The following is a 27,476-nucleotide window of genomic DNA, read 5'->3' as shown; positions in this document are numbered from 1 at the left end:
CTGAAGCGTCCGTGCTGGCGATGTAGCACGTCGGAGCGTTAGGTGAGCAGGATGGCTTCTCAGGACCACCGCCCCCCCCGCCCCCCATCGCCGGCGGCCGCCCCGCCTCTCCTCGCCTCCGGGCGGTGGCTGGAGGGGTCCGCGGGGCGGGGCGGGGGCAGGCGGGGCCGGACCGGCACCGGGACCGGGGCTGGGACCGGGGCAGCTCCCGCCGAGGCAGAGGGTCCCGCCGCTCCGCGCTGCCCTCGCCGCCCTGGCCATGCTGCCGGCGCGCCTCCGCCCGGGGCGGCTCCTGTCCGCCGCACCGCTCCGCCTGCCCGCGCCGCGGGGAGCCGCCGGCGGGGACCCCGCCCGGAGCCCGGGCATCACCCGCGGTAAGGGGTGCGGGGCCGCGGAGGGGGAGCGCCTCGGGGCTGACAGGGAGGTTTGGCGGGCGGAGCGGGGCTGGGGCTGCCCACCCGCCCGCCGGCGGGGTCCGCAGCGCGGCCCGCGGGTGGCACCGCGGCTCGGGTGGTCCCAGGCGTTCTCCTGCTGGCTTGGGTACCCGCAGGCTGCGGGGAGGTCGAACCAGACCCGCAGAGACTCTCATTGCATGCGGGGCTGTTCAGGAGACCGCCTGGAGATAACTCTGCGTAGGGCAGACCTGAATTTGAATCCCTGAGTTACTCTTCCAACGACCAGGATGGGCAGGGGTTTTCCCCCTCCACCCTTACTACCACCCATCATTTGCTCTTAGTGCATGGCTTGACAAAGTGTTTTTTCCCTAATCTTTAAGCTGAGCAGGCTCACAAGGTGGTTGCAAGTTACAAACCTTCGAAGTTTGACAAAAAAATCCTCCTCTGGACTGGACGTTTCAAGACCGAAGAAGAGATTCCTCTGAGAATCCCGTAAGTGTGCTGCTCTTGTCTGAGGGGAACATGGAGCTGAAGGGAAAGTGGTGGCCTGATTATGATCTAAAGCTTTTCCACAGACTTTGAACTGGTCAGTTTTTCAATACTGAAAACTTGGAAACAAATTAGAGGGCAAAAGAATTTCCTGTCCTGGTTAGAGGTTAAGATGAAAAAATGTTCCTTACTGGGGTCCCCAGAGCCTGGGATTAAGAACTGGATCCATCTGAGTAGATAGCTTCGGTTACATTAATGTACTGGCTTGTTTATTTTGCTTATTCCTAATGTGCAATCAGAGAAGGATGTTATTGGTAAACAATATTTTCCATTTATAACTCCCATGAACAGTTCTAAGGGAGCTGACTGTCACTGAATGATTACGTCCAACCAATTATGATTTATTATAGAATTTGAGGAAAAATAGACATGGACGTTATGAGAGAAACATCCCTCACCAAGGAAAACCAAGTATTTAACATAGCCTTAGCCTCCCATTCTTGATGACCCACTGGACTAGATGATCTTTGAAGGTCCCTTGCCACCCAAACCCCACTGATTCAGTGGTTCTCTGACTTGCTGAAAGTTAGCAACCCCCAAAGGAGTTGGTCACTGAACACATGAAACCCCTCTAATGCCAGTTACTGCCTTTTTCTTAGGATGTTCGATAGCGTGTTATATGTCTCTCTCCAGGTCACTACATTTTATCATCACAGTATGTCCCTGTCTGAGGTGTTATGTTGAGCGTAAGCAGTGTACAGAGCTGCGTCAAGCAACAGCTACATCCTCTACCTGTTCCTGACAGTTTCACTCCCATTTGCTGAGCTGGACAGTGGCTTTCTGAGGGCTCCCACCTCTCTTGCACTGTGTTAGTCCCACTGTCTTTCTCTAGAGAAAGGTTCAGACAGGTCTCAGAAGCTCTGAGAGCTATTCAAGTCATCGGGAGGTGTTTATAAAGACACTCGCGTTTGCCAGTCCGTACACACGCACACACGCAGATTGCTTGTTTCTGTGTAGCAGTTGGCCTGCCAAGTGCGTGTCACCACTTTGTGCTTTCTGGGTGAGCAAAGTCTTTTTAGAACTGTAAGATCATAGATAGTGATACACTAGAAGTAGGTAATTGTGAGACATTGAAGCCGAACTGTGTCACTGCTTTCACTATTAAAAAAAAAAGAATTGCAAGATATTGTTCCCTGTGAACACAATCTAGCTGCTGAAGATAGTTTGTACTAAGGGTCAAATCTGCAGTTGTTGGGTTGTTGTGATTTGTTGTTGGTTTTGTGGTTTGGTTTTTTTTTAAACAGCTGTTATTGACTTCAGCAGAGGTTTACCCAGAGTCTTGATTAAGGACTGAGTAGCAAAGACCCTAATGTGCAATTAGGGAAGAACATAATCAGGCCTGTTTTCCTTAAAGCAGAGGCAGAAAGCAGGGAGAAAGTGAAAATCTGCTCCAGAAGAGTTTCAATTAGTGCATTGTGAAATATGATTAGGCTAATAAGCCAGACTAATAACATTTATGGTTTTGCTTTTGTTGCTACAAATGGATTAGTGGATTAATGATTTTACATGCTAGTCTGATGTGCGGTTTGTTTTAAAGATGACGTTTGCCATTGCACAAAACAAAAGCAGCTGCTTAGAACTGCAGGCATTGTCAGTCATCTGCAAGAAACGTGGCATGTACAACACGTGCGTGTGTGCGCGTTGGCGGGGATGGGGGTGATATGGCACAGCTGCTCATCAGACTTGCCCTCTTCTGTTGCACTGAGCCTTCAAGAGAAGCTCTCCAGCCCTCAGGCTTGGTACACGCTTCCCTGGGCAGAATCCACTGTGAAAACTCCAGCTCTGCCCCATTCCACCACTCATCCTCTTTGAAGTAAAGCTAAAGGTGTTTTGGGGGAAAGAGATAATTACAAGGGCTTTGTTCGCAACATAAAATCAATTCTTTATGCATCTATCCTTTTTACATATATATGTATAAACCCATAATGATATATTATTTATATTCTATATCTTATGAATACATGTATTTATACATATAAAGCATTCCCACGTGATTTATGAAAGGAAAATAGTGTACAGCCAGCATTATAATGAACATCTTAAAAACAGTACTCCCAAGTATAATGTCTGACTCAGGAAAACGACTTAGCTGAAGGTTTTGAGAGCATTTTTGCAATGGGGAGATTTCCTGTGCTCCTGGTTCTTGGAGGTACGCAGCCTCAGAACGGAGCTGAGCCAACGGAGCTGCTGGGCTGTACAATGCCTCTCTTGCAGCAACCACTGCCAAACACAGGGCAGAAGTTTCATTGCTTTTGCCTTTGATGACCAGCAAAAATAATCGCATAGATTGTTCTTGTTTAGGCGTGTGTTCCTGTAATAGTGCTAAGGCTGGCATCAGCCGCCCACTTGAAATAAAGCTGCTGCTTTTCTGAAGAACTAAAACCTCATAATTCGTAGCAGTACAAACTCTGCTTTAATCTCCTCCCCCCAAGGGTAAAGTCCCTAGCCTACAGCATACAGGATGCCATCTAAACAGGGTAGGTATGACAGTAATTAATTTGTAAAGTTCATTTTGAATGAAAAGAATGTGTGCTCACCACATCCAGTTGACACCACATATAATTCTCCATCTGTTTAAAATAAATAAACACCCTTCAATTTCATTATGTTCAAATAGATTTCTGGTGTATTTACCCCAGCTATTTAAGTGCAAATATTTATTGCATGAGCTTTTTTTTTTTTATTTTCCCAGCTTAAAAAAAATCACCTTAAATTCATGAAATGTTACTTTTCACTGGAAATAGTTTAGGGTCAGAAAATGCGAAGTTCTTGGGTGGTACAAAAAGCAGTCATGGCAATCTGAAGGTGATTGTTTTAGGCGCTAATTCTATTTTTATTTTGCAATGGTGATGTTACATTTGTGATGCTTTGAAGAAAAGATACTTCACAGCTTTGTAATGATTCACTAACTTTAATTGCAGGCCAGAGATGCTAGACAGGGCAAGAAACAAAGCTCGAGTTAAAGCTTGTTACATCATGATTGGACTCTCAATTGTTGCCTGTTTTGCAGTGATTGCCTCAGCTAAAAAGGTGAGTACACCCCTAGCTGGCACGTAGCACACTTACAAATGATGTAGTTCTGTGCAAAGCAGACAAACCTGAGCAGGCAGCGGCAGCTTACACCTACCCAAGTTTTAGCTAACCTCTGTCCCCATCACCCCGACACCAAAGTAGTTGCTGGCTGTTCCGGAGCTCAGGTGGGTTTCCCCAAGGAGCATCGTTACTCCTACTACGCTACTCTGAAGTAGATGCTTTACTCCCGCAGGCTGCCGCACGTCACGAGTCCTTAACAAGCTGGAACTTGGCAAAAAAGGCCAAGTGGCGCAAAGAGGCCGCACTAGCAGCGGAGTCGAAGACAAAGTAACTCCATATGAAATGCCCAGTGTCCTTGGAGGAGAAAAATTAGCGGTTCCGGAGAGCGATTAGTGAATTTCACCAGTAAATGGTTAACTGTAGTATTGCAGAGACTGGAGCCAACAAGGGTAGTTACACGACCACAGAAAGAAATAGAAGGTCTTTTTTATTAGAGAGATACTCAATGTACTTGTTGCATATACTTCAAATTAGTTAGACTGTTTTGCACATGATTAAAACCAGTAACTAATTTCAAAGGAGATGAGGTGGTTTCCTAAGAATGTCACGTATGGGGCAGCCAAGTCTCCACAATCTTAAAACCTTTCTTTCAGGCTTGAGCTTGAGCTCTGTTATACAGATAGAAGTTCCCTACAGGAAAACTAGAAGTTTTCAACAAAAGGTTAAATACAGCAAAGACCAAGCAGTAGCGAAGTGACAGTACGAAAACTGCAAAACCAAGGAGACTTACACAATTTGCTTTTGTAATTCTAATTAAAGAACAAGCTGCACTCAGCCAGAATATCACATATCTTAAACTCTGAGGTTTGGAGAAGTGCGGGGAGGGGAAATGGCCTGATAATCCCACAAACTCTCAAGTCCTTACACCCTTCACGAGAATTCCCACAGCAGTGGCCAGTCCTGCAGGCAGAGACAGGACTGCAGTTATCGTACAAGTATATGCTTGGTCAGATGTTTACAAAATGTATTTAAACCCCAAAAGTTCTCCAGTAACAGTGCATATTTTTACAGTGCACAAATCATGGAGTTTGAATTCATTTGCCTCGATGCTGTATTCAAAATGGCATTTGTGTTTTCTAGTTTAAGAAGCCACACTTATTGAACCACTAAATAAATACAATAAACATCTGTAAAATAGGTTTTATTGTTTTCTGTATGGTATCTGGAGATTTAACATTCCATAATATTGCATACTACTCATATGTGTTCTGTTACAGTAACGGGCCTTTGGCCTGGATTTAAAGATGCACTATTACTATCTGAAGTTAGTACAGGTATTTTAGTTTCCACACGTTATATGAAGATATTGTGCCAGAAGTAACTGAAATTTCTCAATCTAGATTTCAGTGAACTCTTGAGGTCACAGTTAAACTTCACATACCAATTGGCAGACCTATTACAAAAATCCTCAGTTGTACTATTTAATAAATTTTAAACAACTGAGATCTAACCATTTAGGAAAGACAATAGTGCATCTTTTCTATTTTTTTCTTTTTAAAAGACAGACCCGACAATAAATATTTTCCAGTTGCAACTTGTTCTACAGCTAACTTATTTCTGTGCCAACATTATTACTATTTTCTGATTGCTGCTAGCAACAGTGTTTAAAGCAAATACTATAAAATTAAAAAGCTGTATGAACCAGTCCTCAGACAAAAGTGCAACGATGAAAAAATTAGATATGATTCACTGTATCAAGAGTAGGGAACTAAAAAAAAAAAATCTTATGCTTTGCATAGTTGCATAGATTAGCTAGTTAGTATTCACATTTAAGCAGAACAAATGGTACCCTTTTTAATTAAAGCCAAAACCACAAAACCCAAACCCTTGTATTTTTAAACAGATTTAGTAACGGATGGGGCACTTGAGAGTCCATATAGAATACCAAACTTTATTTTCTTCTCTCAGTTATTATTTTTTTGTCCACACTGGTTTCATTATGTTTAGACAACATCATCATATTCATGCCCCTACCTGCAAATGACTATACCAGAGCTGACCTTAAGTCATCATCTCTAGTTTTATATTGTTCATTTACGTGCTTTTAAGAAAGTGTGATGTAAAGCCAGTGATAAAATAGGAGAGGCCATCCTGTACATTTATCCTCTAAAGCAGAATTTTCATTAAAATTTTTTAACAATTTTAGGGTAAACCAAATGTTGAGTTTAAATAATGATTTTCATTAGCCAAAGTCCATCAATTTTAGTTCCCTTTTAAACTGTTACATTTAAATGTATCAGAGGCATGAAATATAGTTAATCTAAATGCATAAAGTGCAGTCACTAACTGTTCACACATACAGAATAATATATCCACAAAACTGAAGACATTCTTTCAAAACAAATATAATACTGTAAATGTCCCCTCTTCTCTTTATTTTCAAGTCTTTTAATCAAGATTTTTATAGTTCAGATTTGGTTTGAATTCGAGAGGCTTACAAATGCAGTTTTTACAGGGTTCTCCAAATAAAAAGCAGGCACAGCTGGTCATGTTATCAAAACAAGGTTGTTAGAAACAATGGAATACCCTGTTACCTGAATAATTTTCATACACTAGAAGAACATTGAAATTCAGCATTTACTAGTAATGCTGGTAGATTCCATGATTGTTACCCTGTACTTTGAACAGATGGGGGGGCACAGGAGAAGGAAGGTTGGTGTATATGAAAACCTAAAACTATGAGAGTAAAAAGGGCACAAATACAATCATCTAACATTATATGAAAATTTGGCAGCTTTACTCAATAATATCACACTATGCAAAACTGTTGTATGCTGTACAAATCTAGGTTTAAAGTGTCATTTGCTAAAATATCTCATTATTCAGAGTTCATAAAGTAACAGCACTCCTATATACACTTCTTACACTTCTATCTTCCACTAAAAAGACTTCAAAAAGAGGTTTTTTCCCCTCCCAGTTACATCTTAGTCAAAACTGACCATTAATCCACTTCAAGTCCCACATTCAATTACAATATAGTATATATTGCTGTAACATCAAAGTGAAACATCTTAGAATCTTAACTTGCATGTAAAAAAAATTCTAAATATAAAATGGTACTGTAAATGATACCACCTTTAACCTGTATTTTTCAGTGCATTAAAATATTGTTTAGTGACAAGCACAGTGCCATGGGGTAAGTAATTTGAAGTTTAAATTGCAGCTTGCTATGAAGCATGAAATGCTCTCATATGTCAAGGATTTCACTTAACCCAGGAGTTTGATGTTAATACATTAATTACAGGTAATAAAAAATAATCATACTTCAGAGTTAACCCAAAGTATTAATTTCTCCAAATGAGATATATTACTAATACACCAGAAATACTACTTTTATGCAAGTCAAAGCAGAGCATACATTTTTCTGTATTCAAAATTGTTAACGCAAATATTAGAATTCTATTTCTTTTAGTGTTTAACAGCAAACACTGTACACTGTAGAGCCTAAATATTTAGATGACAATAACTTCTAGTTAGTTTTGGTGTCCACATACTTAACGCTATTTACAGTACAACAAACTTTTCCTTCAACTGGAAAGGAGTGATTCACTATTCATTCTTCACTGCAGTATTTCTACTGTCTTATGAAAAGAAAACAGAGTTACTTAACTTAAAGAACAATTCAAGTGGCGGTAGCGTATTTGGTCAAAAAAAAAAACCCCACCTACTCTCTAAACTTTTAAGAAGCTACTGTACTAGAAAGGCAAACACTGCAATGTTTCTCAAACTAAAGTGGTGTTACCACATTTTGAAAGGAGACAGCTGTAAACCATCTGTTTGGCAATTCGTGCAAATCACCATCTCTGTCATTCATAATTGCAGCGTTCTTGTGGTAACTACAGCAATTGCTTCCGCTGCAAAGTACTGCATTTGCGGCTGACTTTTAATGCCATTTAGCAGCTTTAATTACAGAGCCAACATCAAATGACCAGCAAGCTCTCTGCTGATTCCAATCTGAAAACCTCTGAAATAGTCCTCTTCCCACAAAATTCAGAAAAAGCTTTTTTATATATTCAATATTATATTAGGTAATTAGCATTATATATGTATATCTATTATGTCTTTAAATATATTTTATAAATAAATTCCAACACTGCATTGTAAAGTAAGTAATGCATAAAAGTTTAACAAGTTAAATAAATATTTTTCACATTCCAATTCAGCTTCTTACAAGCTCATCTTTATTTCATGCCTTAGTTCTGAAGCAATGTTTTTGCTTCAATACAAGAGGTAGATTTGATAGAGACTGGGCAAGTCAAGCCTACTGCCAAAAATGCAACTGTCAGTAACTGTATTGCTGATATGCAGTTTGAGACTACATGAAAAATTCAGAACTACTGCCTAAAATCCTACCAAGTCTTAGCTTAACAGTTCTTGTTAAATCAATCACATTTAATGCTTTACTTTAGACATGATTACTCACAGTTGTTTTCTGTACATGAGAGAGAATGAAAAACACAAATACAAAACAAAGAACAGTTGTATCTAACACAATATACGAAAGTGCACGAGCTGCTTCTTCATCTATTTCTGCAAAACGTATTTGACTCTTCGTTTAACTTTGGCCATAAAGAAAAGACCTCTGGGGGGAAAAAAAAAAAACCAACAAACCACCAACAAACAAAACCCTACAAGTGTTTACATTTTATGCTTGTCTTCACTTCAATAGTTTACAGCTGAAACCCCTCCATTGGAGCCTCCTGCTGTTGAAACACAAACTGCTGCTGACTTTCATCCACCTGAGGTGCAATACTGGAATCCTCTTCTTCGACACCAAAGTAATGTTCTATGAGTTCAAAAGCCTTTTGGTAGATCTCTTGGTTTTCATGCCTCTGAAGAAATTCAATTTTATCAAGTCCTAAATTCAAAACAAAACATTTTCAAAATCTAGTTGCTTAAATGAATGATGAATTCAAAGGCAAACAGCTTACAGTATAGCAGTACTTCTTAGATTAAAAAAAAAAACAATCCCAAATCATCTCAATTCATTTAATACCATTGATTCTTAATTTCCTAACCCATGTATTTCTAGTCTTCACTTTCTGCAGCATTTTCTGCTGTCCAAACTAGTTTTAAAACTATGCTAAAAAATATCAATTAAACTAAGGACGAAGAGGAGTCTGTAGTATCTCCAAAGAAATATGCCATGTCTGCAAAGACATCGAATCTGTATCGAATTAGGATAGAATAAAACTGTTTGCTATAGCAATTTCCAATATCCCCATTTCTTTTCTTTTACTCTTTCAGTCTTCCCCAACTCTAAATTCTATCCCCTATTACAGAGTTGTCACTGGGCACAGTCTGGTATCATACCAGTCTGGTATCATACCACTCAGTGGATAAGGATTGGCTGGATGGTCACAACCAAAGAGTTGCGGTCAACAGCTCAATGTACGAGTGGAGAACGGTGACGAGTGGCGTTCCTCAGGGGTCAGTACTGGGACCGGCACTGTTTAACATCTTTGTCGGCAACACGGACAGTGGGATCAAGTGCACTCTCAGCAAATTTGACGACAACACCAAGCTGTGTGGTGTGGTCAACACGCTGGAGGGAAGGGATTGCCATCCAGAGGGACCTTGACAGGCTGGAGAGGTAGACCTGTGCGAACAGCATGAAGTTCAACAAGGCCAAGTGCAAGGTCCTGCACATGGGTCGGTGCAATCCCAAGCACAGCTATAGGCTGGGCGGAGAATGGATTGAAAGCAGCCCTAAGGAGAAGGACTTGGGGGTATTGATTGATGAGAAGCTCAACATGAGCCAGCAAGGTGCACTTGCAACCCAGGAAGACAACCGTGTCCTGGGCTGCATCAAAAGAGGCGTGACCAGCAGGTCGAGGGAGGTGATCCTGCCCCTCTACTCCGCTCTTGTGAGACCCCACCTGGAGTACTGCATCCAGCTCTGGAGGGCCCAGTACAGGAGAGGCATGGAGCTGTTGGAGCGAGTCCAGAGGAGGGCCACAAAGCTGATCAGAGGGCTGGAGCACCTCTCCTATGAGGACAGGCTGAGAGAGTTGGGGTTGTTCAGCCTGGAGAAAAGAAGGCTCCGGGGAGATCTGATTGCGGCCTTCCAGTACCTGAAGAGGCCTACAGGAAAGATGGTGAGGGACTGTTTATCAGGGAGTGGAGTGACAGGACAAGGGGTAATGGGTTTAAGCTGAAGGAGGGTCGATTTAGATTAGATATAAGCAAGAAATTCTTTACTGTGAGGGTGATGAGGCACCGGAACATGTTGCCCAGAGAGGTTGTGGCTGCCCCCTCCCTGGAAGTGTTCAAGGCCAGGTTGGATGGGGCTTTGGGCAACGTGGTCTAGTGGAGGGTGTCCCTGCCGTTGGCAGGGGGGTTGGAACTAGATGGGCTTTGAGGTCCCTTCCAACCCAAACCATTCTATGATTCTATGATCATTTTTCAAATTTAATTTTAAGATTTGAAGACATTATCTTTCCAAGGGCTTATCATTTACAAGATAGAGGACATAACTTCTGCTCTGCTGGCAGAAGTTAAGTTCTTGGGAGTCAATTAGGTTAATTCAAAACTCCTTTTTAGCTATTTAAAATAATTCAATTTTCACTTAAGTTGGATTTGGAAGAGCTCATACAAACCATTCTGGTGACTACAGAGGCTAAAGCAATAAGGATGATATAATTAGCCGTTTTCTGCATTTAACCACTTTTCCACCATGTTACATTACTTAATTTATGATACTTTAATGCCCACTTATGCTTGATGTAATTCTTATAGTAATACTAAACTTACCTACAAATTTCACAATGGTTCACAATGGTTATGTTTTTACAGCCTGAAATAAGGAAGTTCAGACATGTAGTTTCAGAAGTAATTTCTTACCATATGCTTCCTCTATAAGGGCACAATACGGATTAATGCCCATTCCATTTTGCTTAGACTCCTGTTCTCCAAGACGCAGAATATTTTCAAGTCCATTTAGAGCCACCTGGACTATTTTTGAATCCATCACAGTCAGGAGGTCACAAAGAGGCTTGGTACAACCTAGTGCTACCAAATACCTTTATAACAGCAGAAAAACAGAGCAGGGTGGGGGGAGAAAAGAAGGACTGAAAATCCAGCATATTTATTCTGACATGCCAGTCTGTCACTATTGGTCCTTACTTTTGCTAAAAAAAGTGGCTGAAACAAACAAACAAACATGTAAAACATTCAACAACACAAAGATAAGCTTAGTCTGAAATTGACCACATATTCTAATTTATCCTAATAAGAAAATTTAATGTGCATATTCCTAACTGGAGTGTGGAATTTGCAGTCCTTTCAACTCCTTTTCACTTATGATCTTCAGATGAGTTTAAATGAATGTGAGAGAAAAAGTTTGTTTTAGCAGTAAGTTCTTTTCTTCAGCATTTGAAATTTTGTAATGGTAAAAATATCGAGTAAACACACTAGAGACAGATAAGAACACTGGACACTGCTCTGTGCTAATTTTAATTTTTTACACTTGTAAATATCAAAAAATACTAGGATTCTGAGTATGCTACTCCTTTTTCCAATTTTGCACAAAATTGTGTACGAACTTTTACAAGTCAGAACCTGTGTCCTTGTTTCTAGCATGAGAGAATGAAGTAAAACGAAGACAATAATGGTTGCCTGCATTAAAAGGTTGCTTAAATATAGTTTTAGTGTCTTTAAAATATCCTGCAGTTAGTCAGCAGCACCTTGAGGACATCAGAAGGGCTAAAACTTCATGACACAGATAATGCATCTGTATTTTGTGATGAGAAGCTACTTTTATGTTATTACATGCACATTTACTATTTGAAGTCCTGAATTGAAATTTCTTTCAAATATCCTAAATTTTAAGATGTCATGTTATGCAAGTGATCAGATTAATAGCAAAAAACAAACCAACAAATTTCATTACCTCTGATAACACCTAGTGGTTATAAGAAAACCAAGATTGTTGATATTTGAAATAAATTCCAACAGATCTCCTGCGCCAGAAGATTTATCACATCACTTTCAGTTCCGGTTTCCAAATAATACACTGTCATTTACAAATATGTTTACCACTGATTCAAACTGATGGCTATGCTGGCAGTATTCAGAGAAATCAGACAGTATTTTGTTCTAGTTATACAACTTGTCCAATCTTTGCAGCACATAAATAGGTGCTGACAACAGGATTTTAATCAAACTAAATTTTGAAAAAGGAGTTCAGATATCTGCTTTAAAATAATACTGATAGTGAGTTTGAAATACAGGAAGAAACCACTAAAATTCCTGAAGTCTCTCCACAAAGAGCTACAATCACATTGCACAAATTTTCTCAACAACTCTCTCAAAGTTTTCTATTGTCAAACACTGAAACCATTCATTAACTGTTCCAGTTGTTTTTGACAATACAGTATCACCTCTGGAAGATAACCCTGTGAAAGCTTTAGGTGTAATACCACTGACACAAAGCAGTATTGGTCAATTTGTTATTAAGTCTACTGCATATATTTCACTCATTTTTCTGAATTTCTACATTTTTAGTCTCTGTATAGACAAGAGTTTCAAGGAATTACAGTTGTGTTTAAGATTTTGTTGCTACGTTTGTCAGGATTCAAACGCAGAAACAAGAATGCCTTAGCGAAGATACTTAGGCAGAGAAAATAGTAACATATACAAACTTACCTAATCTGTTCAGGGGTTCCTCCTGATGTTGCATTAGTTATGGCCCATGCTGCTTCTTTTCTGGTGCGAAATTCAGCTTTCTGAAGAATTTCGATCAATATTGGAAAAATATTTGCATCTATAACAGCCTAAGAGAGGAAATGATAGTATTTTACAATAATTAATAAAGATTCAGTATACACAAAGAACACTAATACCCTTCACTACAACAGTCAGTGATGCCTTTGTTAGAAGGCACCATGCTAACTAGAAACACTAAACTGAAATTCAGAACTATTGCAACATTGCACTGCAGCAGCCATCACAGTAACTTCTCTGTTGATTTCTCTGGTGGACAGAATAGTGCTTACTGGATAGGCCCATTTAAAAATCATACAACACAAACACTAAAACTGAGTTTTTGAACTGGCAATCAAGAACAAAACTTCACTTTGTCCATTTTATTCAGGTTTGTGGTCTCCACAGAAACACTGTAATTGGAGACTATATTATATAGTGTAAATTACATCAAGAAGTAACATTTTCATCCCTGATTGAAGTAGAAGGGGAAAAAAATCAAAAAAATCATATTGAAACATGTACTCTGATTGAGAATTCTCAATTTTGTTGAACAGAACCTTTTTTCAGGTAATTCCAGCCACTGGAACAACAGTCAGCATTTAGTAGTTTCCACAAGAATACAACTCAGTATTGATGACATCATGCAGGTGTTTTATCCAAGCAAAATATTCAACACTTCCAAATTGGTAGAATTGTCCACTTTTCACTGGACTAATTTGTGCAAAATATTTTGTTTCAACTTTCAAAAAAGAAAAATTGCTTATTACTTCAACATGTATATTACAACGCAGAACAAAATTAAAGATAATATACCAGTAGATGATGCTTCCACAGGGAAAAATAACAATTGTTGATATCAGAATGTTTTAAGCATCCTTTCATCCATTTCATAAGCATCAACTAAGTCCCTCTGAGAGAAATTAATCAGTTTCTTTTGTGCAAATCATGACAGCTATTTTTAAAGTATTTTTTTATGAAGTTATTTATAATAATCTTTCAAAATTTAGAAAAAAATATTTAAATTGGGTAAATTACATACAGTTAGGACTAAAACAAATAATGCGGAATCAACATAGTATCTACTTATTTCTCCATGTAAAGGAGAATCAAGTGAACTAGTAGAACAAAAACAAAACCATCCAAGTAACACATATACAGGCTTTACCTGAATCTGAGCTCTGTTTCCTGCAGTAATATTAGAAACAGTCCAGCACGCTTCTTTTCGAATAGATTCCTTGGGACTACTAAGCAAGTGCAAGAGACAGGGTAACGCAGAGCAGTTTAGAATCACCTAAAGTAATTTGAGAATTGAAAACTGGGTCGTACAATATACATATGTATATATAAAAGCACTCTACAGATGACTTCAAAAGAAAATTTTGCAACATGTTTATATTATACAAAGTATGTTGTATACATACAAAGACATATATGTATGTTGTGTATACATACAAAGGATGTTTCCTGCAAAATTAAAGTGTTCAATGCTGTAGTGTGTGAATAGACAATCCAGCAATTTGAATCTGCCCTCCATTGAGTTCAGACCAGACGACTGACAACAGCAAGACTAAATTAGGCTCCTTAAGGCTAGAATATGTATAACTGAGAAGTGTAAATCTAATTCATATAGTTATTTGTTAATTTGTTTTTTAAAAGACAGATGTTTTCTATTTAATTCCTTAGCAAAATCCTCTCCTATAGAGCCCACAACAAATTACATAATTAACTTATTTCCTTATTTTTCCTTTACGCTAGTTCTGTCAACCTTTTAGACACAATTTTGTTGAAAGCAGGACCTTAGTATTTCCTGCATTGCTTCAAACTCAACTCCATTGCCTAAAATTAAAAAATAAATCTTTAGAATAAACTCCATCAGTAAGACTATCACATACAAATTCATGGACAAATCGAGTAGGATCATTGCTTACAAGTAAAAGCTTTGAATGCATTTGAAGACTTAAAAATAAAAAGATAATAACGATAATAAATAATTGCACCCCCACTAAGGGAAAAAAAAAAGTTACTTTCATCGTGAATGGGAAGCAACATTCAAAGTACCATACAGGAATGAAACAATCCACTACATAGTCTTGTAAGAAAAGCATTCGTTGTTGCAGTAATTTAACGTTTAAAATAGCAACCTAAACTGACTGTCAAACAACATAGATTTGTACAGAGCCTCTTTCACTGATGTATGCAGACACCTGTACTAGACATGTATTTTGTAACAATTTTTACAAAATTCTGTAACCATTTTTCTACCTGCCAATTATTTTTTCTTAAATCAACGAGTCCTACCTGTGTTTGGATATCATCCCCCGTAACAATATTTCCAACTGCTCTTAATGCAGGGGATACCACCTTGTAATCATTATGCCTGGAGACAAATATGAAATTGCTTGATATTACCAAGTGTTAAAGTATAATTTTGCTTTTTCAGTGAAAAACAGTTTACTTCAGGCGGTAAATTTTTAGTTATAGAAAATACTGCATTACTTTCCCCCTATTTAGCCACACTTGACAACTGCAAGCCCATAACTGAATTGCTGATTCAAGGAAAGGGCATCTCTATGGAACAACACAACTTAAAGCAATCTATGTGTCCAGCAGATTTATTTCACCCAGCTCAAGTATTATTGAATACAGTACTAGAACCTGCATCATTCAATAGCCACAGAAACAAAAGGGGTGTATACTAAAACTTAGCAGCCCCCCTTTGTAAATGAACTTTCCCCTTTTGTAAGTCAGTAACATTAGAAGCCAATATGTGAAGCCCATATTTCAATATTCAACTGTCTGAGGTACGGAGGAAGGAAATCTACTCAGTCGTCCTAAAGCATCTATAGAAGAAAAAGCAACCTCACCCTCTCCTGACAGCTATACAAATGAGCTTTTCATGGGGAACTGTGCTGGGAACTACTATCCCTGACCTACTCTGCAGTCGCCATGTGAACACAGGGATTTAGTCTCCCTTTCTAGGAAAATAATGAACCAAAAAACAAATATACTGGAACAGTTCAGAAGTAGCACAAGCCTGCCTCTAGACTTCCTGAGTCCAAGAACTGTCTTGCATTGCAACTACATCTCCTAGAAAGCTAAGACAACAAAATATAACAGTGAAATAAATAAAAAAAAAAAAAGCTGAGCAATTAATTTACAATTCAACCTTGGTCTTCAGTCTTCATCTTTCTACTCTTCCATGTAAATGAAATCCTACATTAAATTTTAAAGAATACTTTGGAGAAAACTTTTCACTGTCAATCTCAACAAAAATCCCAGGAACCAAGCAACCTAGCAAGCAACTTAAAATATTTCAGACTGAATTCATGTTCATTGTTTCTCAAAAAAAAAAAATCAGACTTGAGCTGAGAAAAAAATAACTCAATTCAAATTCATTAATATTAGCAGTACTGTAAGACATTTATTTGGTGAAGAGAAGACTTACATAAGCAGCTCTACCAATCTTCGACACACTCCAGAATCAATAACAGCTTGAATTTTATCATTGGGACCATCTGAAAGGTAAGAGAGGGCCCAGCAAGCATCTGCTAACACATCCGGGTCACTGCTAAACAACAGTCTTGATAAAACATTTAAGCAAGGAGCAACCTAGGTTAAAGAAAAAATATCACAAAATATAGAATTAGGTGTTTCATATTTTTCAAGTTTCAGAGTACATTCTGTAAAGGCATAAAGGTGCAAAACTATTTACTGCCAAAGCACATGAGCTCATTAATGAATCAGGACCTAGGTGGAACACTTCCTGATTAAACTGGACATTGAATTCAAACTGGCAAATTGGATAAATTCTGATTCACAGCCCATTTATCAAAGACATTATATTAGGTATGTAATTGTTCAGCTTAAACAAGAACCATCAGCTTTTACAGATAAACAGATGATCAGGAATTACTGATGCTTTTTTGAATCACTCAGGGAACAGAATTTCAAAGTAATAACATTTTTTGATATTGCTGTCTTTATAGGAGTACTGGAGGTTATTTGTAATAACAAATTTACAACTGCTTTACCACAAAGAAACTCTGAGTAATTCACAGAGGACTCAACATTCACTGAACCAAATCAAACAAGCAACAGCTGACTTCAGTCCTCACTGCAACTGTAGTCTTTGGCCTTAATCTCCTAAAAGTTCCACACAGACAGAGCCAAATGAACTAGACCATCTTAACACCACTTGAAACCTGATAGGTTTCAGTGGTACAGTTTGGGAATTTTTTGTTCTTTGTAGAACTTAATTCTTTATCTTGCATCAGTTACACAATTCAGCCTCCCTTTATGTGTTCAACTGGTGCTACTGCAAAGAGCAAAAAGCAGAGGAAGTATTCTTATTAGCAGCTGCCTACATGGCATACTTTTCCACTAAAGTTAAGTGTTTAAGCAGCAAGAAATCTTGCTGGTTTTTTACTACCTGAACAGAACACTACTGAAGGACATAACTTAGGCAGAGCAATTGTGAGGTGACAGACTGACATCAGAAATCCCCGTTTTTGTTAGTATATCTCCAAGAATTATTAAGTAGCAATCACAGTAATTACTATTCCATGAAGTAAGCTTCAAGGCATGTAAATTCTCTTCAGATTATCTTTAATGATCATTTAACCTCTTCTACCAGAATATCCAATGTTCAGTTCCATCTTTTAATGTCATTAACCTTACCAGAAATTAATTTCATACTGAAAATAAAGAGCTAATACACCTACTGGCCTCTACAGTCTTACTGTCATTATAACCACATACTGGAAAGAGGAGGAAGTGAAGGGGAGAGCATACAGGCAAATCACCTTTGTCATCACAGACTGATTTAACTGCATCTCACAGATCAGAAAATTCAAAATTTTATTTCTGCAACATGCGCTTGCAATCATAAAATAAAAATTAAAAAAAGTAATTTAAAAAAAAAGCTTCAATCATAACTCACATCCTCTAAAACAGATCTAGAGAAAATACAGCCCCAAGTGGTTATGGGCTGAACGTGTTATTTTTACATAATTTCATACCAGTGAATGACTACTTGCATCTGACTAACTACAGTCTCAAATTTCTAAGTAATTTAATTTTATTGCTGAAAGGTGTCAAAGTAGATGAATTTGTGCAAATACAACAGATGGACAAGATGGTGTAATTACATTAGAAAGATAAAATTGAGTTTATCTGCAGATTCAAAGATTCTGTAGTTATAGCATATTACAAACATAAGTCATCTTCAGCTTTCTAATTTCTCAAAATGAATACTTTCTTATACCTTACTGAAGTCTGGAGGTGGGTTCTTTCCCCTACAGAGATTTGAGAGAGCCCAGACCGCGTTTCTAGTTGTTGTAAGACGATTTGAATTTGTTAACAGCCTGTCAAAAAGATACAACAATTAAATAAATAATAACTTCTTACTGAATAGGTAAGTCTTTTTATGTCTGTTATTATCAACAATACCTCAAATCAGAAAAAGAAATCCTATTATTGGGCACTAGTTTCCATTTATTTCTCCTAATAGTTTACATGCTGCAAATATTTTCTGAGAATCAACTGTATCTGAATCAATTGTTTTGCATAGACATCTCATTCCCAAATCAAGTATATGCATATGAAGTACACCATTGCTTATATGACAAATCATTCAACTAATCTCTTCTGAGGGTCTTCAGAAGGAAGTAGGAGATGAAACCCTCCCTTGAATTAACTTTGATGTTGACATTCAGAGAATACAATTAATAATAACAAAAATACTTCCATAAAAAGTTAGAACTTAAGATCTAAAAAAATTAATGCTTTACTGTTTTTGCTGAATAGAATGCGAAAGAGTTAACACCTGAAAAATCAAGTTGACTTTCAGATACATACCAAAACATCTAAAATTGTTAATCCTTTAAATACTTGAGGAAGGCAATCACATTCTCATTATTATTTTAAGCTATTTTACAAATTTTTTAAAGCATTTTATTATTTTAAACAATAATAAATTGAACAAAGTTTGTGGTGTGTAATTTCCTGTGATGAAGCTACCTTAGATCCTATTGTAAGCGTATAGTAAATGCTGGAACACCATTCGTAGTGAAGAGAAATCGTCTGGTGGAACACAGCTCACATAACAACTACTCTGCCAGCTCACCTCAACAAGCAAATGGATAGATAGATAGCAAGACTGGAGCTTGGAGCTACTAGACAAAGATGGTAAAACCAGCCTATTGCCCAGCCAGTTGGAATCACATAAATCCAAGTATAAATTAAATCATCTCTCCCACCCTATATACCCAGAACTCTGGCAACACAGAGTTCTGCACAATACAGAAATATCCCTTTGGTCAGTTGGGGTCAGCTGTCCCAGCTGTGTCCCCTCCCAACTTCTCATACACCTCCAACCTACTCGCTGGTGGGGTGGGGTGAGAAGCAGCAAAGGCCTTGACTCTGTGTGAGCACTGCTCAGCAATAATGAAAACATCCCTGTGTTATCAACACTGTTTTCAGCACAAATCCAAAACAGCCCCATACAAGCTAGTATGAAGAAAATCAACTCCACCCAGTCAAAACCAACACACTGTGAAATAACACTTCTCTCCTTTTGCAAACACTGAAAAGCTTCCAGTCATGGACTAATTAAAGATATGCATGAAGCTCGGTTAATCAAAACATTAGAGTCAGAGCAATATAATAAAAAATAAACATTCTCAATTCAGCAAAAAGCTTATATTAATTTCAAATAAATTTTAAGTTGAAGTTTACAGTTATCTATATCTGCATAATATAGCTATAATATTAATTTACAACACTTACTCCAAGAGAGGTGGTAATATTCCACAGTTTAAAACAAAGTCTCTGCATTCTGCATTATCACCAGCAATGTTACCAAGAGCCCACACTGCCTTAAAAAGGAAAGCATCCAAGTAAATTTATACATGCTTGCAAATCAACTTTTACAGATCATCTATATAATATTTACAGCAAATACTATAGAATTAAAAAAGCAGTATCATTCCAAATATAAAATTTCAGAAGACTACTGATTTCTATATTCCAGTTTTGGTGAACTTGCATAAAGTCAATTACCTAAACTTGAAGTCATTCTTTCAAGGAAAGTCAGTCTTCTGTTATGAAAATATGTTGATTCATGTGCTTTTCAACAAAAAGGATACACACACTCTTTTCAAGAGTTACATTTGCTCACTATGTATAATAGATTCAATAAAACTGGCTCAAAGTTGCAAACAATGTATGAGGAATAAAAAAAGCTACATCTTGAACTTTCACTATACAAACTTTCAAACATGCTAAACAAAAGCCAGTAAATTGCAGCCTCTCTTAAACATAAACAAAAAAACCCCAAAACCAAACCAAAAAAAGAAAGTCCAGGAAAATGTTAATGAAAACTGTAACATAGTAGGATGGAAGAGCAGAAGTATATAGTAAATAAAGCTGCACAATAACTTCGGGGAAAAAAATCCACATTGTTTTCTACTATATTCTTTCTATTACGGTGTTTCAGATCCTGTCCACCTGTAAATGCCACAGTAGAATGAGATGCTTTCTTCAAATTACTCAATAACATGAAATAAAAAACATGTTCAAAGAAAACTGAAAAAAATCAGAGAAAAAAAAAACACACAAGGGGAAAAAATACACTGAAGGTAAATTTTTATCTTCCTGGAGCCAGATCAACGGGCTAGTAGGCAAATGTGGCTCCAAACTTCTCTAACCACGCACACCCCAAAAAAAAGACATTCATGAATTAATTTTAAGTAGTTATAGAACACCCTAAGAAAACAGTTACCTGCTCCTGTACATCTTCATGTTCTGAACTAAGCAATTTAATAAAAATTGGGACAGCTCCAGTTTCAATTACAACTTTGGTGTGTAGAAAAGTTCCAGATGCTATGTTTGTCAAAGCCCAAGCTGCTTCAAACTGTTGAGGAGCACAAAGAGGACCATGTTAAATCACTCAGCAGTAAAGCTTAAATTAATGAAAAACAGTTTGACATGAGAGTTGCAGAGGTTAATTTTCCAACTTTTTTTCTTTTCCACTGAAATGCAATTATTACTATTATTGTACTTTCTATACAATAAAATAATTGGCATTGACAAAATCTCTATTTAATAAGCACCTTCGGTATCTAAATTATTTTTAGGTTTTGGCTTGCAGTGCTAACTGTAAGGAAGATTTCAAATCTCTATTAACTAGTATAAATCCCTTCTGTTTACTCTATATTAAGTTAATTGTTCTAGTACACAAGGCCTAAGTGCTATTCCATGGGCTACCACAAGTAGACAGAACTAGTTACTCTTACTGTTAATTATGTATTTTTCAAAGTTTTTCTAAAAGTGTTTCACACAAGCCTTTCAGTTTCCTGTATTTTTTTCTTTTCTAAGATTTCAACTGGGAAGTACTACAATATACTCAACACAGACAGAACAGATTCTGCTCACACATCAATGCTGATGATCTTAAGATACCTTCCACTCCGGAAACTCTCTTGAACACATTCTGCTTTCAACACCAAAATATTTGACCAGCTGAATAAACAGCCCTAAAGACTACTATGAAATTCACAAGAGTCAAGTCACAATTTCAGTAGCAGTAACTGACATTTTAGACAACTAAAATTTACAGCTTTGGTGGTTAAAAATACTTAAATTAGGTTATTAAAAAAATAAAAATCACATGTTTTCCAAAGCTGTTTTGGGAGGTTTCTAATCCCATTCCAAACCGCCAATCATTACCAAACTCACTTGCAGAGTGTAATTCTCATTCCTCTCTAGAAACTTCACAAATCTCTGTACTACTCCTGGTTTTTGTATTACTTCATCTATAGGTGGATTAGGCTCTAGGGGATAAAAACAAACATATTTGTGTAAGTCTAAAAAAACCCCAAATAAATTACTTTTTCAGTATGACACAAAACATGAACACGATTCTTGGTTCTTATAACTTTTAGCATTCAATCATTTTAATCTTAAATGAAGGAGCTAAATGTTTGACTTTATAGAGATGATCCTGCGCTCTTCTGAAGTGCTACAATTTAGTAAACACCCTATTACGTATAATAATAGTAACACATACTATTATCCACTGGTATGTTAGTAACTCATTACAAAACACTGTTCCCTCAGTCAGTAGCTCAGGTCAGTGTAAAAGCAATTATGATTAGATACTATTTTAAATCACCAAGCGTACCTCTACCTATCATGCTATACAAGTACTTGCATTAAAGACTGCATGTCTTAGTCTCAACAAAAGCAAGTTACAACTGTTCTTTGGCAACTATATAATTTTTCTCCCCTCAAATACAGAATGAGAATCAGAAATTGAATCACTACAAGTGCTGTAAGTAATGTTAGTGTGCAGTTAGTTACTGCCCTGGACACTTCAATCAAAATATCCTTGCTTTTGTTACTTTGTCTGAAGGACTTAACATTAGAATAATGAAGCTTTCTGTATTTAGCCATTAGGTCGGAATAGATTTGGCATGGTTTCTCCATAAACAGAACTAGAAGTTTCAGCAAGCTCTATTTTAAAGTGAAACAAAAATAAAGGTTAACTGACTATGACTAAAATTCATAACAACAACACAGAAGGAACAACAAAAAAAATCAGGCCACATTTACGTACCTTTAGATAGCAATTTTCTGAATTTCTGAGTTGCTGTGAGCTGCTGATCAGGATCGTCTGAGAAAATCATCTGCACCATATCCACTGTAATAACTTCTTCCTAAAAACAAAAGGAGGATTTCTTAGGTCTAGTGCTATGCACATTAACAGATAACATTCTATACACACTCTAAAGTAATTACCTCTGGAATAGGTACAGTTGAGCTGACATCAGGATCCTGAATTGGACTTTCTACCATAGATTCTTCACTTCCCGGGAGAGAAACGTTTCGGCGTTTAAACAGCTAAACAAAGAAGAAATTTTTGGGGAGACATTAGAACTCACCATAGAGTGGGTACTGATGACATACACTTGAAGAAATGCTTTCACCAATACTAGTCAAACTATTTCAACTACTCACCTTCCTACTCATCCATGCAAATGGAATTCTACATGAAAGTTTAAAGAACATAAAGGAGTAAAACACTACTATATCTGTATCTTGATAAACTGCCCTGCAACACTTCAGAGAGATACTTAAAAACTGAAGTTTTCTTCAATTAGCAAAGATCCATAAATTTTTCAACATATAAGAAAAAAGAAGATACAGATCTTTTTACTTTTAGTCTTTTATTCCTCATAATTAGCATTTATTTTTAAGCAGGAAACAGTATTCTAAAACTAAAAAAGGAGAAAGTAGCTGGAAGTTAAAATCATCAACACAGAGTCAATGTTTTGTGTTTCAGCACACTGCATTCCTCCCTTCAACAGAAGGTCTAAGATCTATATACTTTCTTTGCATGACAAATAAACAGCACCTATATTCCATATACAGTTGCAGAAAGATTAAAACAAAAACATTATTTTAATACAGTTGGAGCAAAAATAGCGTAGCTTCAAGGTGAACTTTCAAATTATGTAACTTTAAACATTCTCTATGTCCAAAAATCACTTTAAAATTGGCTGCATGCACTGTACATACCTGCACTGTAGTATTTAATAAGCTATGTTTAATGAATGCCTCTTCATTTTCTGACATACAAGCAAAACATTTGTATTAGCCTGTTTTGTTCTAGAAACCAAACCAAAATTTTTATCTTTAATCCAGTAGTACACTTACAACTACTGTAATTAACAATTCTAAGAATATTATGTTGGTATCTTCAAAAATAAATGTTAGAAACTCAGTCCACTGACTAAGATTTCACCTGTAAGCATAATAATGAAACCTCCTACTAAATCCTGAAGATCTATAGACACCTAGATTTCTGATATTGTATGTGCCCAAAACTGCAGAAGCAACTCTGTGTTTACATCTACCCATATTTCAAACAGGAACCTAAACCAAGGCACTCTCTCCCTTGTTCAACACATTTCTGGACTGGACACAGTCTTGGACGCAAAATAACTGCAGAATCCTGTACATAAACAGAGTTTAACTCAATTTAAACCCACAAAGGAAGAAGAAACAACATTCCTCTTTTGGAAGACTAGCCATTCTTTCTAGCACTCAACAAGGACACAGAAGCTCTCGGTTGAAATGTATTAACTGTTTTTGTTTAGGATCATGGTCTATCTACCATCTACCAATTTCTTCTGGAGCAAAAGCAGTGTTATCTCCCTGCATGAACTTGTTCTCCACAGTTCAAGAAGAGCCAAAAACCACCAATCCACAAATTAAGATTAAAGAGAAGATAACAGTATTCTCACAATTATGACAGTCAGCATGAGAGAGAAAACACCCATTATTTTCATCATTTATCTAGGGAGTATTTACTACAAAATACACAAACAAAACTTTCAGCAGGAACTGCAATACAGTTACCCATTCACAAGTCAATGCTCCAGCATCATACTACTTCTTACTCTTACCTCTCTGGCCCAACTAATTTAAATTCTTTTTCCATGCAGTAGCACCACTTTCCCAGGAGAAGGGTAAGCATTCCCACCTCAGAGAAGACTGTAGATCAGTGCCTGGGACACTCTCTAGGTTGTGGGAGACAAATTCAGCCACTTTAGACCAAGCAGAAACACAAACTACATTCCTTACTTTCCTGGTAAGAAACTACCAAACATTTTGGGAAAAGGAAGTACCATAAGCCATTAAATTGTACAATGCTCCATGTACTCTAATCACTAAAAATTCAATGAGGACAACTGCAAATGTTGTAATATATAATAGCTCAGGGATCACTAATCGCTAGCCACATTACTAAGTTACTAGAGAAAAGCTCTTTGACAATTTGAAGTATGGCTTCAAAGACGAAAATAATCCACTCCCTTCTAAAAGTACAACTTTGGCCCAAACTCTAGAAGAGAGTGCAATGTTTGTAATCCTTATCGGAAACAAGTATTCTTTCAGCCCAGTCTTACCTGTTTAAACCTAGACTAAGGATTAAACTTAAGACACGAGTCTCTCCTCTGTGTGCCCTACTGACTTAAGAGGGCTTCTGTTCATTTTTTGTTTTATGATCTTGTTGAGAAGTGCCTGGTGCTCCCCAGGATTGCAAAGAAAACAGACATTCAACCTGGCGCCCTGGATTCTGCTCAGGTCCTTTCACGTATCTGAATTTAGGTTCACAAGCACTGAACAGCTCACCAAGACATTTACCTGTTCTTCCCTTTTCTGTTTCCGAAGCTGGATTCCTTCCTCCTCTCTTCGTCTGCGCATTTCTTGGGGATTAAGTGCATTATTCTTGTAGCTTTTCATCCTGAAGTTATCTTTACCTGGGCTTGCCATGTTGTCTATTAAAAAAAAAGAAGAAAAATTACTCCAAAAGGCCAAACCTTGCAATGCAAACATGCCATCTCTTGTACTACAAAAGCATTTACAGCAGCAGCTATATATTCCTGTAGATGCTTACAACACCCAGTTCATCAACAAAAATCTGTAAGGTAGAAATCAGAGAAAAATCTTTGCCTAGATAGGCATTTCTAAATTGCAGATTAAACTACGGATCATCTTAGGGATCAGATACTTCGTTAAAGGGCATAAGCTACTGCAAAAAGAAGTTACGAGCCTTATGAGCAAGCTGAGAAACAAAAAGCAAAAACATTACATTGCTAAATTTTTATTCTGTCAGCAACTAAATGAATTTGCTTCCTCCTCTCATAGAGATTAAATGTATTAAAAAATAAGGACAAATCCAAGAAGAAAACCTGCAGTAATTACTGCTTCATTTAATATCTAACTGCATTGTTTCTTTATTTTTTCAAGACACCTATCTCGCAAACATAAAACAGGATCTAAAGTTTATGCTGTGTTTCCTTCTAAACTGTATGCAGAAAAAACTGCAGAAAAACAAATTAAGGGTCAGTAGCATCCAGATAGCTATACTCTTTTCCATTTTAAACTAACAAAATGATTGACCCATTCTAATTAACAGCTCTTTTAATGGATTAGAAGATTAGAATCTGCCTGTCATTTCAGGCATATCAGTCGTGAAAAAATAAAAGTGATAAGAACATGATTCTGTCACTGAAATGATCAAACCAGCCAACTGAAAAAGGTTGTTAATAGCATGGTGCTAGTTTTTAAAGCTGAAAGTGTAGCTTCATCTGAGAAAAAACTGTCAAAAACATGATTTAAGACTCTACATGAATTCTCACTTGTCTGGAATTCTTCCACAACAAGAAAACATAAATAAGAATACATGAACTACAGCTCTTGAGCTGCACACAATTCTCTATCAAATTCCATGCTGGGTCTATTTACTTTTTTCTACGAGCAGTACCAGGGACTGCTGAGCAATAAACGCAAGCTACCTGAGGAAAACAGTCCACAGACATAGGCTGACATCAACAAGACACCCCAAGGACTCTACAGCCTGTTTCACCCACACACATCTGCTTCCCAAGAGCCCTACTAAACTACTGCCATCTCTGGACCACGATGTCAAGTGTGCCGCCATCTAAAGCAATCTTCTAGTAATTCTCATGTAACTTTTGAGGTACAATATAAGAAGACCATTTTCCCAACAAGGCTACTGGCTTAACTAGTCCTAGAACATCATCACTTCCTTAATCATTCATGCCTTGTTAATTTAGTTGTGCCAATAAAACTGTCAGGACAAGCAATGAACCAAACAAGAGAAGCATGCATTCAAAGTAACCCAGTTTAGATCACCAGTTCTATAAAGAGTTACAGAAGCACAACTGGAAGGAAGCTCTTATCAAATGTGTTTTCAAAAATAAAAGTTTATGAATTTACAGCTTCATTCCCCCCACAAGGGTTTTGGTATAGACATCATATGGGCAAAAAGACTGGCAGTCCCTGATCTATACAGGCTTCACCACTTTTGCATCTAAATCCAAGGAAGTCTGCACTTCTGCTCTGCAAAACTACACTCGTTTTAACACTAAATCCCTCCACCCACCACATCCTGCATCTCGCCCACCTGTTGTGCCTAGACTAAGATCGATCCTACTAATAGGGGTTTTTTCTCCCTGCCTACATAAGGCTCCCTAAATACCGCGCCTTACTGTACCACCACCCCCTCCCCGACCAGCAGTGCGGGGGAGGCCGCACGGGCTTCCAGACACTGGCCGGAGGCTTCGCACCGGCCAAGACCCTAGTGCAGAGCCCAGCCAGAGCACAAGTCCCCTCGCCGGCTGCTCGGACACCCCCCAGCCACAAAGAGCGACTAGCGAAGCTCTTCACCCACGTCCCTTGGCGAGGCGATGGAAAAGTCCCCTCCATGAGCGGCAGGGCAGGGAAGCGGGAGGACGGCAGCCCTCTGAAGAAGCGGCGAAGAGCGCGGGAAGACCCCGTCCCAGCACCGACCGCCCCGCCTGGCGCGGACCGAGCTGCCGTGCGCGGCAACGCCCCGCTACCGCCAGCCATCCCCGAGCAGCCAGGAGACCGGCCTGCGCGGGGGAACCTTACAGCAAGGGGCACGGCACTGTACCGTACCACACCGCACTCCGCCCCGGAGGGGGGCACAGCCCCTCATCCCTCTCCCCGCCAGCTCTTAGCGCTCTTGCACCCTTACCCATCGAAACGGAGACGCACGGCACCCGCCGCCCTCCAAACGACAAAACCCCGCTCCGCTCCAGAGCGCGGCACCTGATCTCAATTCAAGATGGCGGACACCGCCCCGCCGCGCGCCGCACTGGCCGGGGGGCGGGCCCCTCCGCT

At 38.2% G+C, this 27,476-nt stretch overlaps 2 protein-coding genes across 3 annotated transcripts; one reads left to right on the top strand and one right to left on the bottom strand.

Moving 5' to 3' along the window:
* The first annotated feature begins 137 nt into the window (after positions 1-137).
* Positions 138-6,743, top strand: FAM162B (family with sequence similarity 162 member B). The gene is made up of 4 exons (XM_054818953.1): positions 138-374; positions 776-887; positions 3,866-3,974; positions 4,210-6,743. Exons 1-4 carry the CDS (start codon positions 260-262, stop codon positions 4,306-4,308), a joined length of 435 nt encoding a protein of 144 aa, XP_054674928.1. The 5' UTR covers positions 138-259; the 3' UTR covers positions 4,309-6,743.
* Positions 5,164-27,466, bottom strand: KPNA5 (karyopherin subunit alpha 5). Of its 2 annotated transcripts, none has more exons than XM_054818946.1 (14): positions 27,331-27,466; positions 24,951-25,084; positions 22,542-22,643; positions 22,360-22,459; positions 21,480-21,574; positions 20,524-20,655; positions 19,530-19,618; positions 18,007-18,106; positions 16,189-16,352; positions 15,042-15,120; positions 13,909-14,034; positions 12,684-12,811; positions 10,881-11,059; positions 5,164-8,895 (listed from the first exon to the last, which is right to left on the bottom strand). In XM_054818946.1, exons 1-14 carry the CDS (start codon positions 27,332-27,334, stop codon positions 8,708-8,710), a joined length of 1,620 nt encoding a protein of 539 aa, XP_054674921.1. In that variant the 5' UTR covers positions 27,335-27,466; the 3' UTR covers positions 5,164-8,707. The 2 variants fall into 2 exon arrangements, with proteins under 2 accessions (XP_054674921.1, XP_054674922.1); XM_054818947.1 differs by lacking the exon at positions 27,331-27,466 and adding an exon at positions 24,212-24,325 and having other exon boundaries at positions 24,951-25,085.
* Between the last annotated feature and the right edge of the window lie 10 nt (positions 27,467-27,476).

Source organism: Grus americana, chromosome 3 (genome assembly GCF_028858705.1).
Source record: "Grus americana isolate bGruAme1 chromosome 3, bGruAme1.mat, whole genome shotgun sequence".
Taxonomy (NCBI): Eukaryota; Metazoa; Chordata; class Aves; order Gruiformes; family Gruidae; genus Grus; species Grus americana.
This window is presented reverse-complemented; position numbering and strand designations above follow the sequence as displayed.

Bases quoted from the DNA above. Each gene is read 5' to 3' on its own strand.
- FAM162B (XM_054818953.1), top strand. From the start codon at position 260: ATGCTGCCGGCGCGCCTCCGCCCGGGGCGGCTCCTGTCCGCCGCACCG. The intron at 375-775 runs GTAAGGGGTGCG...CTAATCTTTAAG, and splicing joins GAGCCCGGGCATCACCCGCG to CTGAGCAGGCTCACAAGGTG. The intron at 3,975-4,209 runs GTGAGTACACCC...TTACTCCCGCAG, and splicing joins TGATTGCCTCAGCTAAAAAG to GCTGCCGCACGTCACGAGTC.
- KPNA5 (XM_054818946.1), bottom strand. The intron at 22,460-22,541 runs GTAATTACTTTA...TTTTGTTTTTAG, and splicing joins CAACTGTACCTATTCCAGAG to GAAGAAGTTATTACAGTGGA. The intron at 16,353-18,006 runs GTATAAGAAAGT...TCTTTAACCTAG, and splicing joins CACCTCCAGACTTCAGTAAG to GTTGCTCCTTGCTTAAATGT.